This window comes from Neoarius graeffei, chromosome 20, assembly GCF_027579695.1.
Source record: "Neoarius graeffei isolate fNeoGra1 chromosome 20, fNeoGra1.pri, whole genome shotgun sequence".
NCBI lineage: Eukaryota > Metazoa > Chordata > Actinopteri > Siluriformes > Ariidae > Neoarius > Neoarius graeffei.
The window spans coordinates 51,122,765-51,145,220 of record NC_083588.1 but is presented as its reverse complement, the minus strand read 5'-3'; the positions used below and the strand labels follow the sequence as shown (position 1 = coordinate 51,145,220).

The 22,456-nt window shown below is 43.3% G+C and overlaps 1 protein-coding gene across 3 annotated transcripts in view; it reads left to right on the top strand.

The window, feature by feature from the left end:
• Positions 1 to 21,510: 21,510 nt before the first annotated feature.
• cacnb1 (calcium channel, voltage-dependent, beta 1 subunit) overlaps positions 21,511 to 22,456 on the top strand; it is a 107,840-nt gene continuing 106,894 nt past the window's right edge. For all 3 annotated transcript variants that reach the window (XM_060901940.1, XM_060901939.1, XM_060901943.1), the window contains exon 1: positions 21,511 to 21,755. In XM_060901940.1, coding sequence (XP_060757923.1) covers positions 21,666 to 21,755 — 90 coding nt within the window. In that variant the 5' untranslated portion in view covers positions 21,511 to 21,665. The remainder of the gene's footprint in view (positions 21,756 to 22,456) is intronic.

The following is a 22,456-nucleotide window of genomic DNA, read 5'->3' as shown; positions in this document are numbered from 1 at the left end:
GAATGTGAGTATGAATGGTTGTCTGTGTCTATGTGTCAGCCCTGTGATGACCTGGCGACTTGTCCAGGGTGTACCCCACCTTTCGCCCGTAGTCAGCTGGGATAGGCTCCAGCTTGCCTGCGACCCTGTAGAAGGATAAAGCGGCTAGAGATAATGAGATGAGATATTCTAATATTTTGAGATGGGGTTTTTTTATGTTTTTGTACTGTATGCCATGATTAAAATTAAAATAGAAAAATGCTTGAAACATTTTAGTTTATGTGTAATGAGTCTATAATATATAACATTTTCACTTTCTTAAATAACTGATGGAAAATATTGAACTTTTTCACAATATTCAAATTTTTTGAGATGCACTAGCGTATATATATATATATATATATATATATATATATATATATATATATATATATATATATATATTAATTAATTGAATTTAATTTACAACCAATGTAGATACATTACATTATTTATACATTACCATGTAAAGCATAATTAACCAAATTTACAACAATAAAAAAATAGAATTAACGTTCATTATGTATAAATGACAGTGGCAGCTCCTGAATTTTTTTTCAGGGGGGCAATTTTCCCCCGTTATGTCTACACGGACCGTAAATGTCCACAGGACTGAAGTAAATTGACCTAGGTAGCAAATCAATTGGCCGAACTTGTTTTTGCCTGGTAAATTCAGAAATCAATATAGACAATCTCTTCTCTCCACTAGGTGGCAATACTAAACAAGTTAAAGGTGGCAAACTAAGGTCGCCTATGCCGCTTTTCCACTACAAACGCGGCTGAGCCGTGCCGTGCTGAGTCGAGCTGAGCGGGGCTGTTGGAGTTGCATTTCGACTACAACCGCGCTGAACCGTGCTGGCTGGAAGTGGGTGGACACATTGGGTGGAGTTAGCGAAAGTGGGTGGACGTCACGTGATGTCGTTAAGCAGCGCAAACAGTGACATCAGTGACAGTGGCGGAACAAGTCAGAGCCGGGCCGGGGGCGGGGCAAATGACCGGGCCCTTTATTAAAGCTTATCATAACATCATTTTAGGCTACAAAATGTCCGCAACTGCGGTGTTTACCAATTTCAACACTACCGGGTGCAACTATGTTATTTAGTACATCAAGTCCTTCAAACGAACATGTAACTCAGAAACAAAAAACATTAGGATACTGTACATGGCTCATAATAAAACATCAATAGTCTATACTGCGCACATTATTTGAAGGGCATACGAATGAGCGCTCAGAGGTTGCAACGGTGACAGGAAGAGTCAGAAATAAAAGGAGGGCGGTGCAAACCTCACTGAATGCACTGTGTTTACCAATTTCAACACTACGGGGTGCAACTATGTTATTTTGTACATTAAGTCCTTCAAACGAACATGTAACTCAGAAACAAAAAAACATTAGGTGACATACTGTACATGGGTCATGGGAATAACGGCGTTAGAATAAACGGCGTTACTTTTTTTAGTAACGAGTAATCTAACTAATTACTTTTTACATCGTTATAACGCCGTTCCCGTTACTTACAATAAAATACTATGCGTTACTTTATTAAAGCTGTTCTCATCTGGCACGCTGCTCGTTCAGCCTTTCTTTACTCTGCTTTAGTGTGGGGCGGGGAGACACGAGACAACGGCACAGTAAGCCAATCAGAGTAGATTTGGACAACATATGTAGGTAGGCCACGCCTACTGCACTACTGCGCACGCTTTCAATCGGAAGACCCGGCGATGGCGAGCGGTCAACCCAGCACTGCGCTTTCACACTGGAAATACAGCCAGGACTTTTCATTACTTGAAATAAAAGGCAAGAGTGTTTACGTGCAATGCACATTATGTCGAGGAACAAAGCGTTTGTCCTCGTCAGTGGCCAGTAATTAGTAACATAATTTTAATAACTGCAAAAATATATTACATTTGATAGATGTCTTATCTCACATTGTCCCACAAAAATATTAATATAGTGTAGATAATGTTACTAACTGGTTCTGTTAAGTGTCCATTTCAGTCATTAAACACATTTAACATTCACTTTTATTATGATTACACTAATTGAATTTGATTTTTTTTGGGGGGGGGGGAACAAAATGTAACGGAATAATTACTTTCCCTGGTAATTAGTTACTTTTATGACAAAGTAACTCCGTTACTAACTCAGTTACTTTTTGGGAAAAGTAACTAGTAACTATAACATTACTTTTTGAAAGTAACGTGCCCAACACTGGTCATAATAAAACATCAATAGCCTACTGCGCGCATTATTTGAAGGGCATACGACGAGCCTTGCGCTCCGCGAACTCGTCCACGATGCTCTGTATGTCACTGATTCAGTGAGCTTTTAAGCGGTAGTCTCACGACCCGAATAGTAAACAATAAACATGGAGGACATGGAGTCGTTAGTGTTGCTGGTCTTGGTGCTGTGGCTTGTTGTCACCGACAACGCCAACAGATACTGACTGGCAAGAGTGTATAGATGAGGCGAGGCGCATAAGGCTTCAGAAATTCTCGTAATTCTTCTTCTTCCGGGTTTGCGGTGTTTACAGATCCCAGCGCGCTCGCGGGGCGTGTGTGGGCATGTGAGGACACTCCTCCTCACCAATCAGTGCACAGGGGAGTGTCTGCTCACGCCCCCAACCTCACTCGGCACGGCTTGGCTCGCTTCAGCCCCACTCCAAAACGGTGCGAGTTTTAGGGGCTAAGCAGGGCTGAAGCGAGCCGAGTCGTGCTGGTTTTTGGTAGTCGAAACGCGAGCCGTGTCGGGCTGAAGTGAGCTGAAGCGAGCTTCAGTGAGCTGAAAAAGGGTAGTGGAAAAGGGCCACTAGTAAACTAGACCCACCCGCCTTGCGGCCAAAAATATTTTTGCCTACGAGTGGCAAATATTCACATTTATGGCCCTTTTCCACTACCCTTTTTCAGCTCACTTCAGCTCGCTTCAGGTCACTTCAGCCCGACACGGCTCGCGTTTTGACTACCAAAACCAGCACGACTCAGCTCGTTTCAGCCCTGCTTAGCCCCTAAAACTCGCACGGTTTTGGAGTGGGGCTGAAGCGAGCCAAGCCGTGCCGAGTGAGGTTGGGGGCGTGAGCAGACACTCCCCTGTGCACTGATTGGTGAGGAGGAGTGTCCTCACATGCCCACACACGCCCCGCGAGCACGCTGGGATCTGTAAACACCGTAAACCCGGAAGGAGAATAATTACGAATTACGAGAATTTCTGAAGCCTTATGCGCCTCGCCTCATCTATACGCTCTTGCCAGTATCTGTCCGCGTTGTTGGTGACAACAAGCCACAGCACCAAGACCAGCAACACTAACGACTCCATGTTTATTGTTTACTATTCGGGTCGTGAGACTACCGCTTAAAAGCTCACTGATGTCACTGTTTGCGCTGCTTAACGACATCACCTGACGTCCACCCACTTTCGCTAACTCCACCCAATGTGTCCACCCACTTCCAGCCAGCACGGTTCAGCGCGGTTGTAGTCGAAATGCAACTCCAACAGCCCCGCTCAGCCCGACTCAGCACGGCACGGCTCAGCCCGACTCAGCCGCGTTTGTAGTGGAAAAGCGGCATTAGTCTGGCTTGCCAGGCTAAAACTAAGGAAGATTCATTGTGAAGCCTTCAAAGCAAAACATTTGGCATCACAATCAATTAATATTACATTACTCATTTATTTTCGCATATTTTTCCAGTATTCTATAATAAGTAGACACAAATTCTTAATTATAAACATATTCTAATTTCTTCATTCTAAAGAATGCAATTAAAGTGGCAGGATATAAATCCAAAATAAGTGTTTATTTAAGTTTTGAAAAAGATGAAGAAAAGCGTAACCATCAAACAAACATGTGCAGCTTAATTATGTGTTTTTTTAATATGGAATTGCACCATTTTAACAACAAATAATAATTCTAAATAAATTCTGCAGTTTTTTTTCCCAAGAATTCCTCCAGAAAGCCATGCCTTAAAAGGAAATTTAAAGTATTACAAGCATGTCAATGAACACAAAAGGCTTTAGTTATTTAGCTATATACGCACAAGGTTACACAAGGTTTTGTAGTCAGTGCAACTTGGCTTAACAAGTTGGAAAAAAGGTAAGGTGCTGCTGGCTCCAATGAACACATATACTGTACAATATATAAAAACTGAAAATATGCTTAATTTACACCAAGTCAGAGAGAACTTGAGGCTACTGAAATATTCCAAGCATGGCAATGTTAAACTGCCATTGGTAACATACACACACACACACACACACACACACACACACACACACAACTTTTGCCTAGTAAATTCAAATATCAGATATCACTGTACCGTCTGCTGTGCTACTTCCAGGGTGGAAAAGAATGCAAGGGTAGCAAAAAAGAGCATTGACTACATCACAGCCAGCTAGCCAAGTTTTCCGGTGGTACCAGTTCTTGTTAAAACCTCTTGAGGAGGTCTTCTCCCCCTTCGCAGACACTTGCTTGATGTTTAAATTCGGTCTAGGAGGTCCTAGCTGTTTGATTGCCGTTTTCTCCTCATTGGTACGACGACTAAAGGGAACTTCTTTCAGAGACGCTATCGCATTGTTGCACTCAACACTCGCCATCTTCTTCATAGAATGTTTACACATTTCCCACGCAAGTTGCGTTTTCCAGCCCAAAATTATGTTCAAAGCCCGCTAAAATGCACTTAAAACCCACCAATCTGGCAACACTTGCGCGGCGCAACAGGCATATGACGTAAGCACGCTGCTTGTGCGAGCACATAAAACCTAATAGACAATGCATTGGGAGCATGATTTTCGAAAAAAAAACGTACGTACCATTAGTGTCAATGGGAGATTTTGGGGCAAATCTGAACCTGACAGAAATCGCCCCAAAAGGGCATGGCTACACCAGGCGCGACCTTGGCCTGATTGGACAATGACATTACTGTTGCCGTGGTAGTAGGAGTAGATAAAAAAAAATCTCCCTCCCTGTTTGGGAGTGCGTCGCCCAAATCGCCCCTATTAACGAGCCGCCAGTGATAAATGATAATGCAAAGATAACATATATACTGTATATACTGTATAGGCATCCATCCATTATCTGTAGCCGCTTATCCTGTGCAGGGTCTCAGGCAAGCTGGAGCCTATCCCAGCTGACTATGGGTGAGAGGCGGGGTACACCCTGGACAAGTCGCCAGGTCATCACAGGGCTGACACAGAGACAAACAACCATTCACACCTACGGTCCATTTAGAGCCACCAATTAGCCTAACCTCTATGTCTTTGGACTGTGGGGGAAACTGGAGCACCTGGAGGAAACCCACGCGGACATGGAGAGAACATGCAAACCCCACACAGAGAGGCCCTCGCCAGTCACTAGGCTCGAACCCAGGACCTTCTTGCTGTGAGGTGACAGTGCTAACCACTACACCACCGTGCCGCCCTTTTATTTATATATATATATATATATATATATATATATATATATATATATATATATATATATAAATAAATCTCCTTCTCACCCCCGGCGGGGGGGTGGTATCCATGTCATCCTCAAGCTCGGGTCCTCTACCAGAGGCCTGGGAGCTTGAGGGTTCTGCGCAGTATCTTCGATGTTCCTAGTACTGCGCTCTTCTGGACTGAGGCTTCAGATGTTGTTCCTGGGATTTGCTGGAGCCACTCTCCCAGTTTGGGGGTTACTGCCCCAAGTGCCCCCACTACCATGGGGACCACGCAACCCTTGACCTTCCACATCCGTTCCAGCTGCTCTTTCAACCCTTGATACTTCTCAAGTTTCTCATGTTCCTTCTTCCTGATGTTGGCGTCAGCTGGGATTGCCACATCTATCACCACCACCCTCTTCTGCTCTTTGTCCACCACCACTATGTCCGGTTGGTTAGCCAGGATCTGTTTGTCAGTCTGGAAGCTGAAGTCCCACAGAATCTTGGCCCTGTTGTTCTCAGCCACCTTCTGTGGTATGGCCCATGCTACTATGTGCTGGACTGTTTCAGGGGCTTCTTTGCACAGTCTGCATCTTGGGTCTGATCTACTCTGGTAGATCCTGGCCTCTATGGCTCTTGTGCTTATGGCCTGTTCTTGTGCTGCCATGATTAGTGCCTCTGTGCTGTCTGTCAGTCCTGCATTTTCCAGCCACTGGTAGGATTTCTTGATATCAGCCACTTCCTCTATCTGACGGTGGTACATGCCATGTAGGGGTTTGTCCCTCCAGGTTGTCTGTTCCTCCTCCTCCTCTGCGGTCTCATCAGGGTTCTGCTGCCTGAGACATTCACTTAGCAGTTCATCCTTTGGGGCCATCTTTCTGATGTATTCTCGGATTTTCGATGTTTCATCCTGGACCGTGGTCTTGACGCTCACTAGCCCTCGGCCTCCCTCTTTCCGCTTAGTGTATAGTCTCTGGGTGCTGGACTTGGGGTGGAACCCTCCATGCATGGTGAGGAGCTTTCTAGTCTTGATATCTGTGGCTTCTATCTCCTCCTTTGGCCAGTTTATGATACCAGCGGGGTATCTGATGACTGGTAGTGCGTACATGTTGATGGCTTGGACCTTGTTCTTACCATTCAGCTGACTTTTCAGGACCTGCCTTACTCTCTGGAGGTATTTGGCTGTGGTTGACTTCCTTGTGGCCTCTTCATGGTTTCCATTAGTCTGTGGGATGCCAAGGTACTTGTAGCTGTCTTGGATATCACCTATGTTGCCCTCTGGTAGGTCAATCCCCTCAGTCCGGATCATCTTGCCTCTCTTTGAGACCATCCGGCCACACTTGTCCAATCCGAATGACATCCCTATGTCATCGCTGTAGATCCGGGTGGTGTGGATCAGTGAGTCTATTTCTTGCTCGTTCCTGGCATACAGCTTGATGTCATCCATGTAGAGCAGGTGGCTGATTGTTGCCCCACTACGGAATCGGTACCCGTAGCCGCTCTTCGTGATGATCCGACTGAGGGGGTTCAGGCCTATGTAGAACAGCAGTGGCGATAGCACATCTCCTTGGTATATGCCACACTTGATGTTGACTTGGGCAATGGGTTTTGAGTTGGCCTCTAGGGTTGTCTTCCACATTTCCATTGAGTTCTGGATGAAGGTCCTTAGGTTCCTGTTGATCTTATACAGTTCCAGACATTCCAGTCCTAGGCTCAAAGTTGGTCTCAAAGATGGTCTCAAAGAGAGGCAAGATGATCCTAGGCATTGAGTTGTAGGCTTTCTTGTAGTCAATCCAGGCAGTGCACAGGTTGGTCTGTCTCTTCTTACAGTCTCGGGCGACTGTTCTATCGACCAGTAGCTGGTGCTTGGCTCCTCTGGTGTTACTGCCAATCCCTTTCTGTGCCTCGCTCATGTATTGAGCCATATGCTTACTCATTTTTGCCGCAATTATGCCTGACAGGGCCTTCCATGTTGTGCAGAGACAGGTAATTGGCCGGTAGTTGGATGGGATGGGCCCCTTCTGGGGGTCCTTCATGATTAGGACTGTTCTGCCTTGGGTTAGCCATTCTGGGTGGGTCTCATCCCTCAGCAGCTGGTTCATCTGTGCTGCTAGGCGTTCATGGAGTGCAGTTAGCTTCTTCAGCCAGTACGTATGGATCATATCGGGGCCTGGTGCTGTCCAGCTCTTCATCTTTGACACTCTTTCTTGGACATCTGCCATTGAGATGGTTCTTGTTCTGGGAGGTTGCTGTGGTCAGCTCTTCGGTCCACTAACCATTGGGCATCGGTGTTGTGTGATGCCTTCCTTTCCCATATGTCTTTCCAGTATTTTTCCACCTCAGCTCTTGGTGGGTCTGACCGGTTGTTGTTCCCCTGCCACTGAGAGTACACCTTGGCTGGTTCAGTGGAGAAAAACTTGTTTATTCTCCTGGCCTCTCCCTCCTTGGTGTATCTCTTCAACCGGGTGGCCAGAGCTGTTAGTCGCTGTTTGGCAGTTTCGAGTGCCTCTGGTATGGAGAGTGAGTTGTACTTCCTGGGTGCCCCTTTATTCACCATGTTCCCTTTCTGTAGTTCAGCTAGCTGGCTAACTTCTCTCCATGCTGCCTTTATCTTGGCCTCTAATCATCTCTTCCATGGTGGATACTGTTTGTTATGTCCCGAGCCCACCTTGTGTCCAAGCATCTCCATGATTACTGTTGCTGTACTGTGTATCAGCTTGTTGGTCTCAGTGATGGTTCTTGTGGAGATTGTCTTCAGAGCAGCATTCACATCTACTAGTAGATCTTCTGAAGGTACTTGGCAACTCAGCTTCGGTATTCGTCATTTCCAGTTGGGTCACGATCTTCCTTCTCAGGTCAGCAACTCTTGTGTTGAGGCTGTTAGCTGTTGGGGCCTGGTACCCAATCTCTGGTTTTGGGGATGATGATGACATCTCCCCGCTGACCTGTCTTCCTGGCTCCCCCTTGCCGTAGCATCGTTGTTGTATTTCATTAATCTCTAGTTGATAGTAGATGATAGTGATAGTAGATTTCGATTACGGATGTTGGAACACTGGGCTAATAGCTGTTTCTTTGTTAGCCTTGATTGTGGGTTCCGAAGTATCCAATGGTCCCACATTCGCTGCATGTATCCCCTCTCTCTGGGATTGCTTGTATAGTAGCATTCCAGCAAATCCGTATTTTCTGTCCTCGTCCATCAATGTCTTGTTCCAGTAGCCCATTTCTCATTAGTTTGCCCTGGTTCCCTAGCAACTGACGCAGACCTTGTTGACCCGGGGCGACGTCTGAGCCGGTATGACTCTATGACTTTATGTCTTCACTCTTTCCTGAGGTAGGCTGATATATCATGAGGGGTCTTGCCTAAGGACCCTTACTAGATGATGCTTTGCCCCGACTGGGATTCGAACCCCGATCTCCCGCATCGTAGTCAGTGAGCATTACCACTGTACTATGATATATATCTGATATATATATATATATATATGTAGGTATCATGCCGCCATCTTGTGTCAGAACTACAACTCCCAGGCAACTTCCGCGTTGACTACGTCACGCCTGGGCGGGATCACGTACAACATTCCTCAGGTTTCTCAGGTTTCACATAAGAGACTTGGACAATTCCATTTTTCCTTTGTCTCAAGTCTGATCCCAAACGGAACGGACTAAGAAGAGACACTCACCATCAGACGTCTAAACAGCGCGTTTTCTTCTTAATCTACTCCTGATCAAAGTAGATATCGGAAACACGCGATCATCAACTCAAGCGAGTTATTAAACCGGTTTGCAAGTATTACTTTCTTTTAAAGGCGTACGCAACAGCAAGTGAAAGCAATGTTATTTTTACTTAGAAAAGTGGCTGGCCCCCCTTTTCTCTTCTTAAATCCGCACGCGCGGCACTGCTGAAAAGACTTTCGTCATCATCCACGAAGATCTTCACAGCAATCTCTCTCTTCCTCACCGAAGTGCAAACTTCCTCTCCAAGATCTACTTCTCCAGTGAGACGGTGCTTCCTACAAAGGCGAGACTTTTTGCAGTAAGAAAAGGCACTGGGCGAAAGTTTAAGTCTTAGGAATTATTCACTTAATGTGAAGATTGTATGAAGTTAAATGAAGTGTATACACTGAATCTAGGTTCTCTATCATTTGTTTGTTGATTTAAAAATTGGTTAATCCATAAGTTGCATGCTCTCTCTCTCTCTCTCTCTCTCTCTCCTTTTAACATCCTAAATTCATTACTCACTCATCCTGATCTCATTAAGATTTCAGTAACTCGGGTAATACTAGGAAGTTAAGAGAGTTGGCTGGCTGGAAAAGTTTTCCTTCCACTGGGCCTCACACGTGTTTTAGATAGCAAAGCAGAGCCAGCTCCTTTGTTCTCCAAGGAGCAGATGTGGGCCCTGCCTCCACACACTAAGGCCACGTTTACATTAGACCATATCTGTCTCGTTTTCTTCGCGGATGCACTGTCCGTTTACATTAAACCGCCGGGAAACGGGAATCCGCCAGCGTCCACGTATTCAATCCAGATCGTGTCAGCTCCGGTGCTGTGTAAACATTGAGATACGCAGATACGCTGTGCTGAACTCTAGCTGGCGTCATCATTGGACAAAGTCACTGTGACATCCACCTTCCTGATTCGCTGGCGTTGGTCATGTGACGCGACTGCTGAAAAAACGCGCGGACTTCCGACTTGTATCACCTTTCATTAAAGAGTATAAAAGTATGAAAATACTGCAAATACTGATGCAAATACTGCCCATTGTGTAGTTATGATTGTCTTTAGGCTTGCCATCCTTCCACTTGCAAGTGGTAAGTGATGTGCGCTGGGATCACACACACAGCGGCTCAGTCCCGAATCATGGCTTGTGCACTTCACTCGCGTGCTCTGTGAGCTGCGCAAGGCCGGAGTGCGCACCCTCCAGAGGGCACTCGCTGTTCAGGGCGGAGTGATTTGGAGCGCAGGATGCCTGCGGAGCTGAGCGTATCCATGTATTGGTGTTGCTGTGTGCACGCGAATATGTGTATTGGTGTTGCTGTGTGCACACTAATCGTTTTAAAAACATTAATCTGATGATCCGCTGATACGGTCTAATGTAAACATGGGCTAAGTTTTGAACACGTGGTCCTGTATCTCAGTATTAGATAAACATCATAAGTCCTGAGTTTAATTCAACCTTGATAGTAATTCTCCTGTTTACATTTAAAGCCATATAAACTACAGATTACTGTTTGAATGTATTTTAACCCATTAATTTCTGGTTTTTGACACACATAGTTTACTAGGCCTGAAGAAAGCACATGGTGTAGCTAGCCTTTTTCTTTGTCTAGTTAGCATACCTAGCTAATCACTTGGCTACACACACACACGTGCTGACTAAACTTTGAGGATTCCCCTCCTCCAAGATTGCAGATAGCATGTCCTGGTACGGACACATTCCAACTTCGAGAGAGAGCCAAGGTCTCTCTCTCTCTCTCTTTTCTCTCACACACACACACACACACACACACACACACACTCTGTTTACAGAAGATTTCAATTCTGCTGCTATTAGATTGTTCAAATTTTTCCTTTTCTTTTTATTAAAATTTTTATTATCTTTTTTATAATCTCATCTCATCTCATTATCTCTAGCCGCTTTATCCTTCTACAGGGTCGCAGGCAAGCTGGAGCCTATCCCAGCTGACTATGGGCGAAAGGCAGGGTACACCCTGGACAAGTCCCCAGGTCATCACAGGGCTGACACATAGACACAGACAACCATTCACACTCACATTCACACCTACAGTCAATTTAGAGTCACCAGTTAACCTAACCTGCATGTCTTTGGACTGTGGGGGAAACCGGAGCACCCGGAGGAAACCCACGCGGACACGGGGAGAACATGCAAACTCCACACAGAAAGGCCCTCACCAGCCCCGGGGCTCGAACCCAGGACCTTCTTGCTGTGAGGCGACAGCGCTAACCACTACACCACCGTGCCGCCCCCTTTTTTATAATAAACTCCATTATTATTAAAATTGTGTCATTATTTGTTTACAATACTTTGAAGTCGCCCACATTGTCAAAGAACTCCTAAGGTGTATGAATAATTAATTAGATGCAGTTTGGTAAGTGATAAATTTGAATTATCAAATTTTAAAAGATTCTTCAATTGATTCTTTAAATGATTCACTTGATTCACTAAATGATTCATCAAATGATTCACTGATTCGATTCATTGAATAATTCACTTCAAACGATTCAAATGAGACTGATTCTATGGTATGATTCAATTCAAATGAGTCAAATTAAACGATTCAATAGAATTGATTCATTTTAACTATTAACCTTCAAATTTAATGAGACTGATTTCATTTAATTATTAAAGATTGATCATTTGATACCAATCTACATATCCATAATCATTAATTACACCTACATATATATATATATATATATATATATATATATATAATTTCTAATATTAATCAATGAATCTCATCTCATCTCATCTCATTATCTCTAGCCGCTTTATCCTTCTACAGGGTCGCAGGCAAGCTGGAGCCTATCCCAGCTGACTACGGGCGAAAGGCGGGGTACACCCTGGACAAGTCGCCAGGTCATCACAGGGCTGACACATAGACACAGACAACCATTCACACTCACATTCACACCTACGGTCAATTTAGAGTCACCAGTTAACCTAACCTGCATGTCTTTGGACTGTGGGGGAAACCGGAGCACCCGGAGGAAACCCACGCGGACACAGGGAGAACATGCAAACTCCACACAGAAAGGCCCTCGCCGGCCCCGGGGCTCGAACCCAGGACCTTCTTGCTGTGAGGCGACAGCGCTAGCCACTACACCACCGTGCCGCCCATCAATGAATCTGTAATTTTAAATAAAATTAAATGTAATTCAAATGCAATGCATCTCTAATGGTGAGACAGTATTCAAAAAGAAGCCACAGGCTTATACTTATATATATATATATATATATATATATATATATATATATATATATACACAATTATTATGGGAGGATCTGAGAGGATCAAGAACAATTAGAAGGACATTAGATGTTAATAATGCAGACATTACACTCGAGAATATGGTCGTGCGAATAACTTGAAGCTTTTTCTTTTCTTTTCTTTCTCTCTTTTTACTTTTTAAGCTCAAATTAGGATAGGTTTCAATATTTTTTTAATTTTTTATATTTACATATTTACATCTTCAGATTTCTTTTTTTTTCTTAACACAGTTTTGTATTTCTCTATAGCTTTATTGTGTATATATATCCAGCCAAATTTTAGATTATTCATGTACCTATATATAAGAGATTATTATTAAGTTTTATGATTATTATTATTATTACAACAACAATCTTTATTACCCCTTATTAGTGCAATTTACTTTTTTTGAAAAGATATTTTTATAAGTTTTAACAACAACAAAATCCGATAGATAGATAGATAGATAGATAGATAGATAGATAGATAGATAGATAGATAGAGAGATAGAGAGATAGAGTGTGTTTAGTTTTGTTTTTTTAAATACACCACTTGTATTTTTCATACGAATTACATCCGGGACATGGAGAACTTAATCGATAAATTTGGGTACTTTTTGTTTATGAATGTGGCTATATAATAAAAAGAACATCACATGTTGGCTTGAAGATATGAAGTTTACCTTCTTGTGTTGAAAAACTTGCATTTTTCATAAGAAATACATCGCTGATCTGAGTGACATATTTAAATAATACTGGCTGGCTTTATTTCGTGGTATATCAGATATATTCCATTCACCTAGCATGATATCGAACGTCTTAAAGACGAGTAGCTGAATGGAATATATCTGATATATCACGAAAAAGTCAGCCAATATTATTATTATTATACATACATATTCCTTTCAGGTCCTCGATGTGTCTTTCTCTTTCAAAATTCTCTCAAAATCTTCCCTATTTAACGAAGTAAGCCTGGTGGCCATGTTTGTTTACAAATCGTCACATTCTGCTAGCACGGAAGTTTTACGTCTCTGACATGTGACAGCATGTTGTCTTGACAACCATGCAATATCGTAAACCATATTCAGTGCTCATTCTCTATTGGTTAGAGTGATGTAATACATGTAGGATAAGTGATACGCTAACAATATTGCATGCTATCAAACCAAATGAATGAAACCTGCTAGAAGGGAATAGAACACATGTTTTTATTCCATGGAAAAAGTGTCCTCTATATATAATAATTCCCGATGTTTCACTTTGATGATGTCACGGCCAGTGTTTTTCACATGATTGGGAGTTTGTTACTTTCATAGGGATTAAACAAAGACAATGTTCATTAGCTACAGCCTCCAGTTGCAGTGTTCATTCATTAGTCCTTAGTTACTGCCTGGTCAGGGCTACCAAAATCAATTTCATCGAAAATATCACAGGGAGATCCATTAATGGATAAGTGGCTATAGATAATGGATGGATTATCCATCACAGGGATAATCTATCCATTAGCTATAGCCACTTAAGCTGTTCTACAGGGTCGTAGGCAAGCTGGAGCCTATCCCAGCTGACTATGGGCGAGAGGCGGGGTACACCCTGGACAAGTTGCCAGGTCATCACAGGGCTGACACATAGAGACAAACAACCATTCACACTCACATTCACACCTACGGTCAATTTAGACCCACCAATTAGCCTAACCTGCATGTCTTTGGACTGTGGGGGAAACCGGAGCACCCAGAGGAAACCCACGCAGACACGGGGAGAACATGCAAACTCCACACAGAGAGGTCCTTGCCGGCCACTGGGTTCAAACCCAGAACCTTCTTGCTGTGAGATGACAGTGCTAACCACTACACCACCATGCCGCCCTACTTGAGATCAACAATCGGGAATTAAAAAAAAAAAAAAACACAGCGTATCGTTTCCAAAAAGTGACGCAACCACAGGTCTAGTGCCCCTGCTAGCTGACTGCAGTATAATGTGTTGCATCATCCATCCTCACGTGATTCAGTGACAAAACAGCTAATTTTCCATGTCACTTTTCTTGTCTAATCTGTCTTTCAAGTGTCTAACCTTTCCATCTACAGTGCCTAATTTGGATAGTTAGTTTTCCCTATGCTGATATCTGCACATTTTTTCCCCCAGGAATTAGTTTTTAAAGCGTTATTCTCATACTGTATATTGTAAGAAGGAGTGAATACACTTGGGAATCAAGTGATTGACAGCCTTGGCCATGCACAGGACCTTGGTATTGGGAGAAGGGGGCGGGGTGTAGTGGTTAGCGCTGTCGCCTCACAGCAAGAAGGTCCTGGGTTCAAGCCCAGTGGCCGACGAGAGCCTTTCTGTGTGGAGTTTGCATGTTCTCCCTGGGTCAGCATGGGTTTCCTCCGGGTGCTGTGGTTTCCCCCACAGTCCAAAGACATGCAGTTAGGTTAGGTTAACATGGGGCAGCCTTGGACTGAAGTGCCCTTGAGCAAGGTACTTCACCTCGGGTGCTGTAGTGTGGCTGCCCACTGCTCTGTGTGTGTGTGTGTGTGTGTGTGCACTGCTTCAGATGGGTTAAATGCAGAGGATGAATCTCACTGTGCTTGAAGTGTGCATGTGTCAAATAAAGCTTTCTTTCTTTCTACTGCACAGATTCTGGTTCCAAGCTTGACAACATGGTGGAGGATCTAAGACGTAGAACTCACAGAAAGGACTCACAGTGCTGCCACTTCTGCCATTTCCCAGTGTTTTTCCCAGGGACATAAAACAGTGGTTTAGGCCACGCCCACTCCCACTGCACCGTGGCCTTTGACTGTGACATGGTTGTTGGTGCCAGATGGGCTGGTGTGAGTATTTAAGTAATTGCTGCACACCTGGGATTTTCATGCACAGCAGTCGATAGAGATTACTCAGAATGGCGCAGAGGGAAAACATCGGGCAGTTCAGTGGATGGAAAAGCCTTGTTAATGAGAGAGTTCAGAGACTGGGAAGATCTGTCAGGAAGGCTACAGTAACCCGAATAACCTCTCGTTGCAACCATGGTGAGCAGAAAAGCATTGCAGAATGCTGCATTCTGCATGCACAATGTTTCAAACCTTCGGACAGATGGACTACAAGACTAGAAAAACTCATCAGGTTCCACAGACAAGTTGATGTTTGGTTACCAACAACCAAATTCTGATGTGTGATGTGAATATGAACTGAAGCTCTTGGCCTGTTGAGCACGGCAGTCTGATTAGCTTTTAGTGTACATTTCAGATGGACAGTACTTTGCAAAAGTCTTGCAAAGAAGACGCCTTTATTTGTCACATGTACACTCAAGCACAGTGAAATTCCTCCAGGGTTTCCCATACATAGACCATTGTGTGGCGCAGCGCCACACAATGGATTCCTATCGCCACACAATCAGACTTGCGATTTTGAAAAAAAAAATCCGTTGCGTATCGTTCCGTTCATTCATAGTGCTCTTTCTTCTCGTTCACGCGCGCGCGCACACCCACACACAGAGAGAGACGGAGAGGCGTGTCCACAGGCCTGCCGGTGCGCATATACCCGGACTGCAAGTAGGCCTGTTCGGCTAATTAAAAATAACGCAGCCTTCCCGATTAGCCTTCCGACCCCTTATTTTAAAAGGTAGCCTATGTCGTGCTCGTGATGAGCTTTATCATAGCCTTCTTGGCTTACAGGAAACGGACACCCCTGAGTCAGGCTAGAAGCCAATTTTGAGGCATACAGTAGCAGCCTGACGCGAGGAACCGGCCTTATTGCATTATCCCGTTTATCCCGCTTCAGCAATGACTTCCCTTACGATAGGGCACTGGAGTTTTTTTTCAGGAAGCCACAAATGTTCTGATAGGGCATGCAGGCTTTGCACCATTTAGGGTAATGCTTTTTCATTATTGTTAGTTGCCTTGGTGTTACCTTAAGTGGTTTCTTACATCTAATTATGATATTTTATTTTATTATTATTTTGTTACATTATACTATTTATTTCATTTTAGTATTGGTTGAGGTAAGTGTTGAGTTCAATATTTAAAATACAAACCTCCAGCTTGTTTTTTGCAATTTATTCCTTGAATGTCAACTAAAGAATGATTGAAAGATTACCACCAAAAAGGCAAAAAACTAAGGTAAAAACCAGAAATGCACCGATTGACCGGCTGCCGATCGGAATCGGTCGATTTTCACGTGATCGGCCATGACCAGCGACCGGCCGGTCAAAATTAAAATATGCCGATTTTCTGCCGATCAAACAGCTTGAACATGCTTTCTAGTGCGATTGTGTTGAGCTTGCACAGAATAGTGTCAGTCCTGCGCGCCTAACGAGCTCCGGCGCGCACGCCGTTAACAAAAAAAAATAAATTTCACTATATTTGGATATCCAAATATAGTGAATTTTTTTGTGCCAGATATTGGATGTGAAAAGAAGAAAATGTTTGTGTTTGTGTGAATTTCCCATTACAGGAATTAATACGTTAGCCTATTACCAAACATCTAGTTAGATTTGTACAAAGAGAGAAAGAGAGAGAGAGAGAGAGAGAGAGAAATGTCTTTTTGTTTGTTTTACAACCTTGGTTGCACTTGATTCCATTGGAAATTACTCTACAAATACACATTTGACAAAGATGATAGAATGGCTATGGTATGACTGGAAATTATTTTTGTATTTTGATACTGAATGAAGAAATGGGTTGTTCTATAAGGCATAAGTTTTCAGATCTAAATAGGCTTATGAAAGTGTGTTCCATAGCAGTAGGCAAATAATATATGAGGGGGAAGTTGGTTTTGTGCCAGATATTGGATGGGAAAAGAAAAAATGTTTGTGTGAATACCAAACATGAAGAAAGATTTTACAAAGAACAATGTCTTTTTGTTTGTTTTCAACCTTTGAGGTGTTGAAAATTTATTACTGAAAATCTTGCAGAATGTTCTATTAAAGAAAAGATAAAAAGAAAATAGTCTTTGTGTGTGCTGTGAAGTGGTTTGAAAAAATGAAATCGGTATCGGCAGGTCACACTCCATGGAAAATTGGAAATCGGAATCGGCGCATCTCTAGTAAAAACTAAACTTTAACTTCAATTTTGGTGAGTAATTTTCATAACTTTAAAAGACAGGTTTTCTACCAACATCAAGCCCAGCAAACTAATGGCCTGCCCTGTAATGTAAAGTTGGGTCAAGGAATGAAACCAGGCAGGGTTCTGGTAAAAATTGTTTTAGCTGTCTTCTCTTAAAGAACTTAAAAGAATTTAGATTGAACTGAATAATCTCAAATGCTTCTTGTAGCTTTAAAATAGTCCCAGCAGGTGACTCTGAAGAAAAATATTGTGTGTTTGAACACCGCCCGCTGTAAACACTTTGCATACACCCCAATGACCGACTCCACAGACCGCCACGACACCACCGTGCACGATTCCCTCATTGGCACAGTGGAGCACCACAAATTGCTACCTGATCTGTGGGAAACACTGTCCTTCTCTGCATTTAACCCATCTGAAGCAGTGAACACACACACACACACACACACACACAGAGCAGTGAGCAGCTATGCTACAGTGCCCGGGGAGCAGTTGGGGGTTAGGTGCCTTGCTCAAGGGCACTTCAGCCATGATACAGAGGGAGGCGAAAGTGCTATTCATTTACTCAACTTTTTCCTTCTGGTCCTGGGAATCAAACCGGCAACCCTTTAGTACCATGACTGCTCCGTGGCTGTAAAGAAGTATTGTAAAGTAAAGATGACTTCTTTACATCTTTCTATTTAAAAGAAATCTCATCTCATCTCATTATCTCTAGCTGCTTTATCCTGTTCTACAGGGTCGCAGGCAAGCTGGAGCCTATCCCAGCTGACTACGGGCGAAAGGCGGGGTACACCCTGGACAAGTCGCCAGGTCATCACAGGGCTGACACATAGACGCAGACAACCATTCACACTCACATTCACACCTACGGTCAATTTAGAGCCACCAGTTAACCTAACCTGCATGTCTTTGGACTGTGGGGGAAAACAGGAGCACCTGGAGGAAACCCACGCAGACACGGGGAGAACATGCAAACTCCGCACAGAAAGGCCCTCGCCGGCCACGGGGCTCGAACCCGGACCTTCTTGCTGTGAGGTGACAGCGCTAACCACTACACCACCGTGCCGCCCCAGGGTGAGTGATATATTTACAAAAGAAATTTGTTCTGGTATAAGTAACTAACAACATCTTGGCTTACCAATGCCTGTGTGGCGGCCCTTTCTTCGAGCCAGGGTGTTCTTGCGACAGCGGGCATGGGAGTGAACTGTTACAGGCTTTTTAATGATCAGCCCATCCTTCACCAGCTTACGAATCTGTTGCCCTGAAAAAACAGCCATGCAGACTGAAGGTTAAGATGTAACAACATGCAGCAACTGGCTGTGATGATCTCAAGCCACTTTGGATTTAGTGGATTCATCTTCTTCTTCTCCCTTGTCCACCACTATTGCCAGGTCAGAGTCCATGTGGACCCTACTGATCCACAATGGAGCATAGTTTTATGCCGGGTACCCTTCCTGCCGCAACCTTCCCATTTCCAGGCTTGGAAAACAACCATTCACACTTATGGGCAATTTAGAGTAGCCAGTTAACCTAACTGCATGTCTTTGCACCAGGCTTGTAGTACTCAAGTCCAACTCGTGTTCTAATTTTAAGGACTCGTGACTTGACTTGGACTTGAGCGCTAATGACTCGGACTTGGACTCGGACTCGTGCATTAACTGCATTCGGACTTGTAAATTGGAGCTGAGATTTTTTTCTTTATTTTTTGGAACATGCCATAATAATTTGGCATACGATATTTATAATTTATATCTACATTAATTTGTATACTAGTTTCATGCAAGAGAATGCACATTCACCTGTTCATACGTCATGTTCAGGAACAAACTAACATCAATTACGTTAAAATGCCTGGAGAGAAGCACCTACTGTAGGATTGTCCGCTTTGCTTATACAGACTTCTCGTGCAGTGGGAAAAAAATGCACTGCTATGTGTTCTATATGTAGAAGAACTATCGAGGAGATGACGGGGACGACCTCGAACTTCAATCGTCATTTGGTAAGACTCCACCCAGAGAAGGAAGTGACACGCTATGTTCATTGCTCTGTTGATAGTGGGGCTTGCTTGCTGAGCGATGAACTAGCTAGTGTTAACCCTCTCTCATGATATTTGTCCTGTTGATAGCAGGGCTTGTGTTGGACTCGACTCAGATCAGTAGAGGACTCGACTCAGACTCGAAATTTTCTGTAATGACTTGGACTTGACTCAGACTTAAACACCAGGGACTCGACACTGGGCTCAGACTCAAGGTTTAGTGACTCGACTACAACACTGTTTTGGACTGCGGGAGAAACCGGAACACTCGGAGGAAACCCACGGGGAGAACATGCAAACTCCACACAGAAAGGTCTTCACCGGCCGCAAACCCAGGATCTTCTTGCTGTGAGGCTACAGTGCTAACCACTATGCCACCGTCCCGCCCCGCATACAAAACCCAGAAGCCTTATCTATCTATCTATCTATCTATCTATCTATCTATCTATCTATTACTCGTGAAAATCAGAGATTTTTTCAGGTATGTTGATCTGTGTGTTTGTTTGTTTGTTTGTTTGTTTGTTTGTTTGTTTGTTTGTTTGTTTGTTGGTGCTCTAGCGTCGTCATTTCTTGACCAATCTTCACCAAAATGCACAGGACAACTCACTAGGGTCACACAAAAACATCCTTAGTTTTTGGTGGGCCAAGGTCAAAGGTCAAGGTCACCAAGGTCAAATCTTGTAAAAACACCTAATCGGCCATAACTTCCATTTCTTTGTGATTTTCGCAAGACATTTCATCTCTATCTATCTATCTATCTATCTATCTATCTATCTATTACTCGTGAAAATCAGAGATTTTTTCAGGTATGCTGATCTGTCTGTTTGTCCGTTTGTCCGTTTGTTTGTTTGTTTGTTTGTTTGTTGGTGCTCTAGCGTCGTCATTTCTTGACCAATCTTCACCAAAATGCACAGGACAACTCACTAGGGTCACACAAAGACATCCTTAGTTTTTGGTGGGTCAAGGTCAAAGGTCAGGGTCACCAAGGTCAAATCTTGTAAAAACACCTAATCGGCCATAACTTCCATTTCTTTGTGATTTTCGCAAGACATTTCATATCTATCTATCTATCTATCTATCTATCTATCTATCTATTACTCGTGAAAATCAGAGATTTTTTCAGGTATGTTGATCTGTCTGTTTGTGCATTTGTTTGTGCATTTGTTTGTTTGTTTGTTTGTTGGTGCTCTAGCGCCGTCATTTCTTGACCAAGCTTCACCAAAATGCACAGGACAACTCACTAGGGTCACACAAAGACATCCTTAGTTTTTGGTTGGTCAAGGTCAAAGGTCAAGGTCACCAAGGTCAAATCTTGTAAAAACACCTAATCGGCCATAACTTCCATTTCTTTGTGATTTTCGCAAGACTTTTCATCTATCTATCTATCTATCTATCTATCTATCTATCTATCTATCTATTACTCATGAAAATCAGAGATTTTTTCAGGTATGCTGATCTGTCTGTTTGTCCGTTTGTCCGTTTGTTTGTTTGTTTGTTGGTGCTCTAGCGTCGTCATTTCTTGACCAATCTTCACCAAAATGCACAGGACAACTCACTAGGGTCACACAAAGACATCCTTAGTTTTTGGTGGGCCAAGGTCAAAGGTCAAGGTCACCAAGGTCAAATCTTGTAAAAACACCTAATCGGCCATAACTTCCATTTCTTTGTGATTTTCGCAAGACATTTCATCTCTATCTATCTATCTATCTATCTATCTATCTATGTCACAAGATTTGTCCAAAAATAGGTTGCCTACTTTTGTACAGTACAGCATATAATATCAGTATATTTTTATGAATCCAGTAACCGGTTTCAGAGCGAGCGTTCTCACTATCGATGCCCCACAGTGTGTGCTGTATATAAGGATGTGGAGAAGTGTATCGGTTCCAGCTCACCGCTCCGAAAACGCGTCTGATTGATTGACAGGCGGAGAAAGGACGGGGCGTGGCCACTCCGCCTAACAACGGCAGCAGGCTCGAGCTCAGTGAGTGAGTGTACTGACCGCGCGCGCAGGAAGAGTGATCCGGTCGCTATAGTAACCTCAGACGGTGTAGCGGTTTAACCTGAAACAAACATGTTTTGACAATGAACGGCTTGAAAAAGACCCCGTAGAGCAGAGTCAGTGAAACACTACACACCGTTCCTGAGGCTGAAATCAATGGTACAGAAAGGGATGTCCAGGACGCCTTCCACCTCGACACAGGAAATCCAGATGGACATGTTTGACCACCACGGCTCGCACGCGCAGGTAAGGCTGAAGAAAACAGGACACAAAACACTACACACCTGCTGCAGGGACACAAACAAACAAACCTCAGCTGTTTAGGTTTTAAATAGGGCTCAAACCAATATTCATGCCATTCGGGATTATTATCTCGGTATTCTCAGTCACTATCGCCTGGGTTTGTTTGTTTAGCAGAAAATAATCTAGTTTTCTTCCCTATAGTATTATATGAATAGCAACTCTATTTTAGCTAAAGTAAAGCACAGTAAATAAATATAAATATGCTTAAAATAGGATTGTACTATTTCAAATCCTAGTTAGAGAGTTTTCCCATCATTTCTTTTCTCATTTTCAGCTTCCTGTTGCATAACCCATTATATAAACATGTTTTAGGCTATTTTCATTGACTCAGTATGTTTTTTTTTCCAGTTTACACTGTTTTATTTCCTTTTAACTCTCTCTCTCTCTCTAGTCGTCTATTTTCATGCAGGTTTATATTCCCAAACCTCACAGTCTAAGCTTTACACTGAGTATTATTATTATTATATGAATCTTGCCATTCTGCATTTCCTTTCCAAATTCTCCACTTTTTCAGGCTGTAATAGTCATTTAGAGATGCTGATGGCGTCCGAGACAGAGCAATGATGTCATTCATTATTCCGGCTTCATTATAACCACGCCCACGTGCACCGGAAAGCGTAGTTGCGCGCACACACACACACACA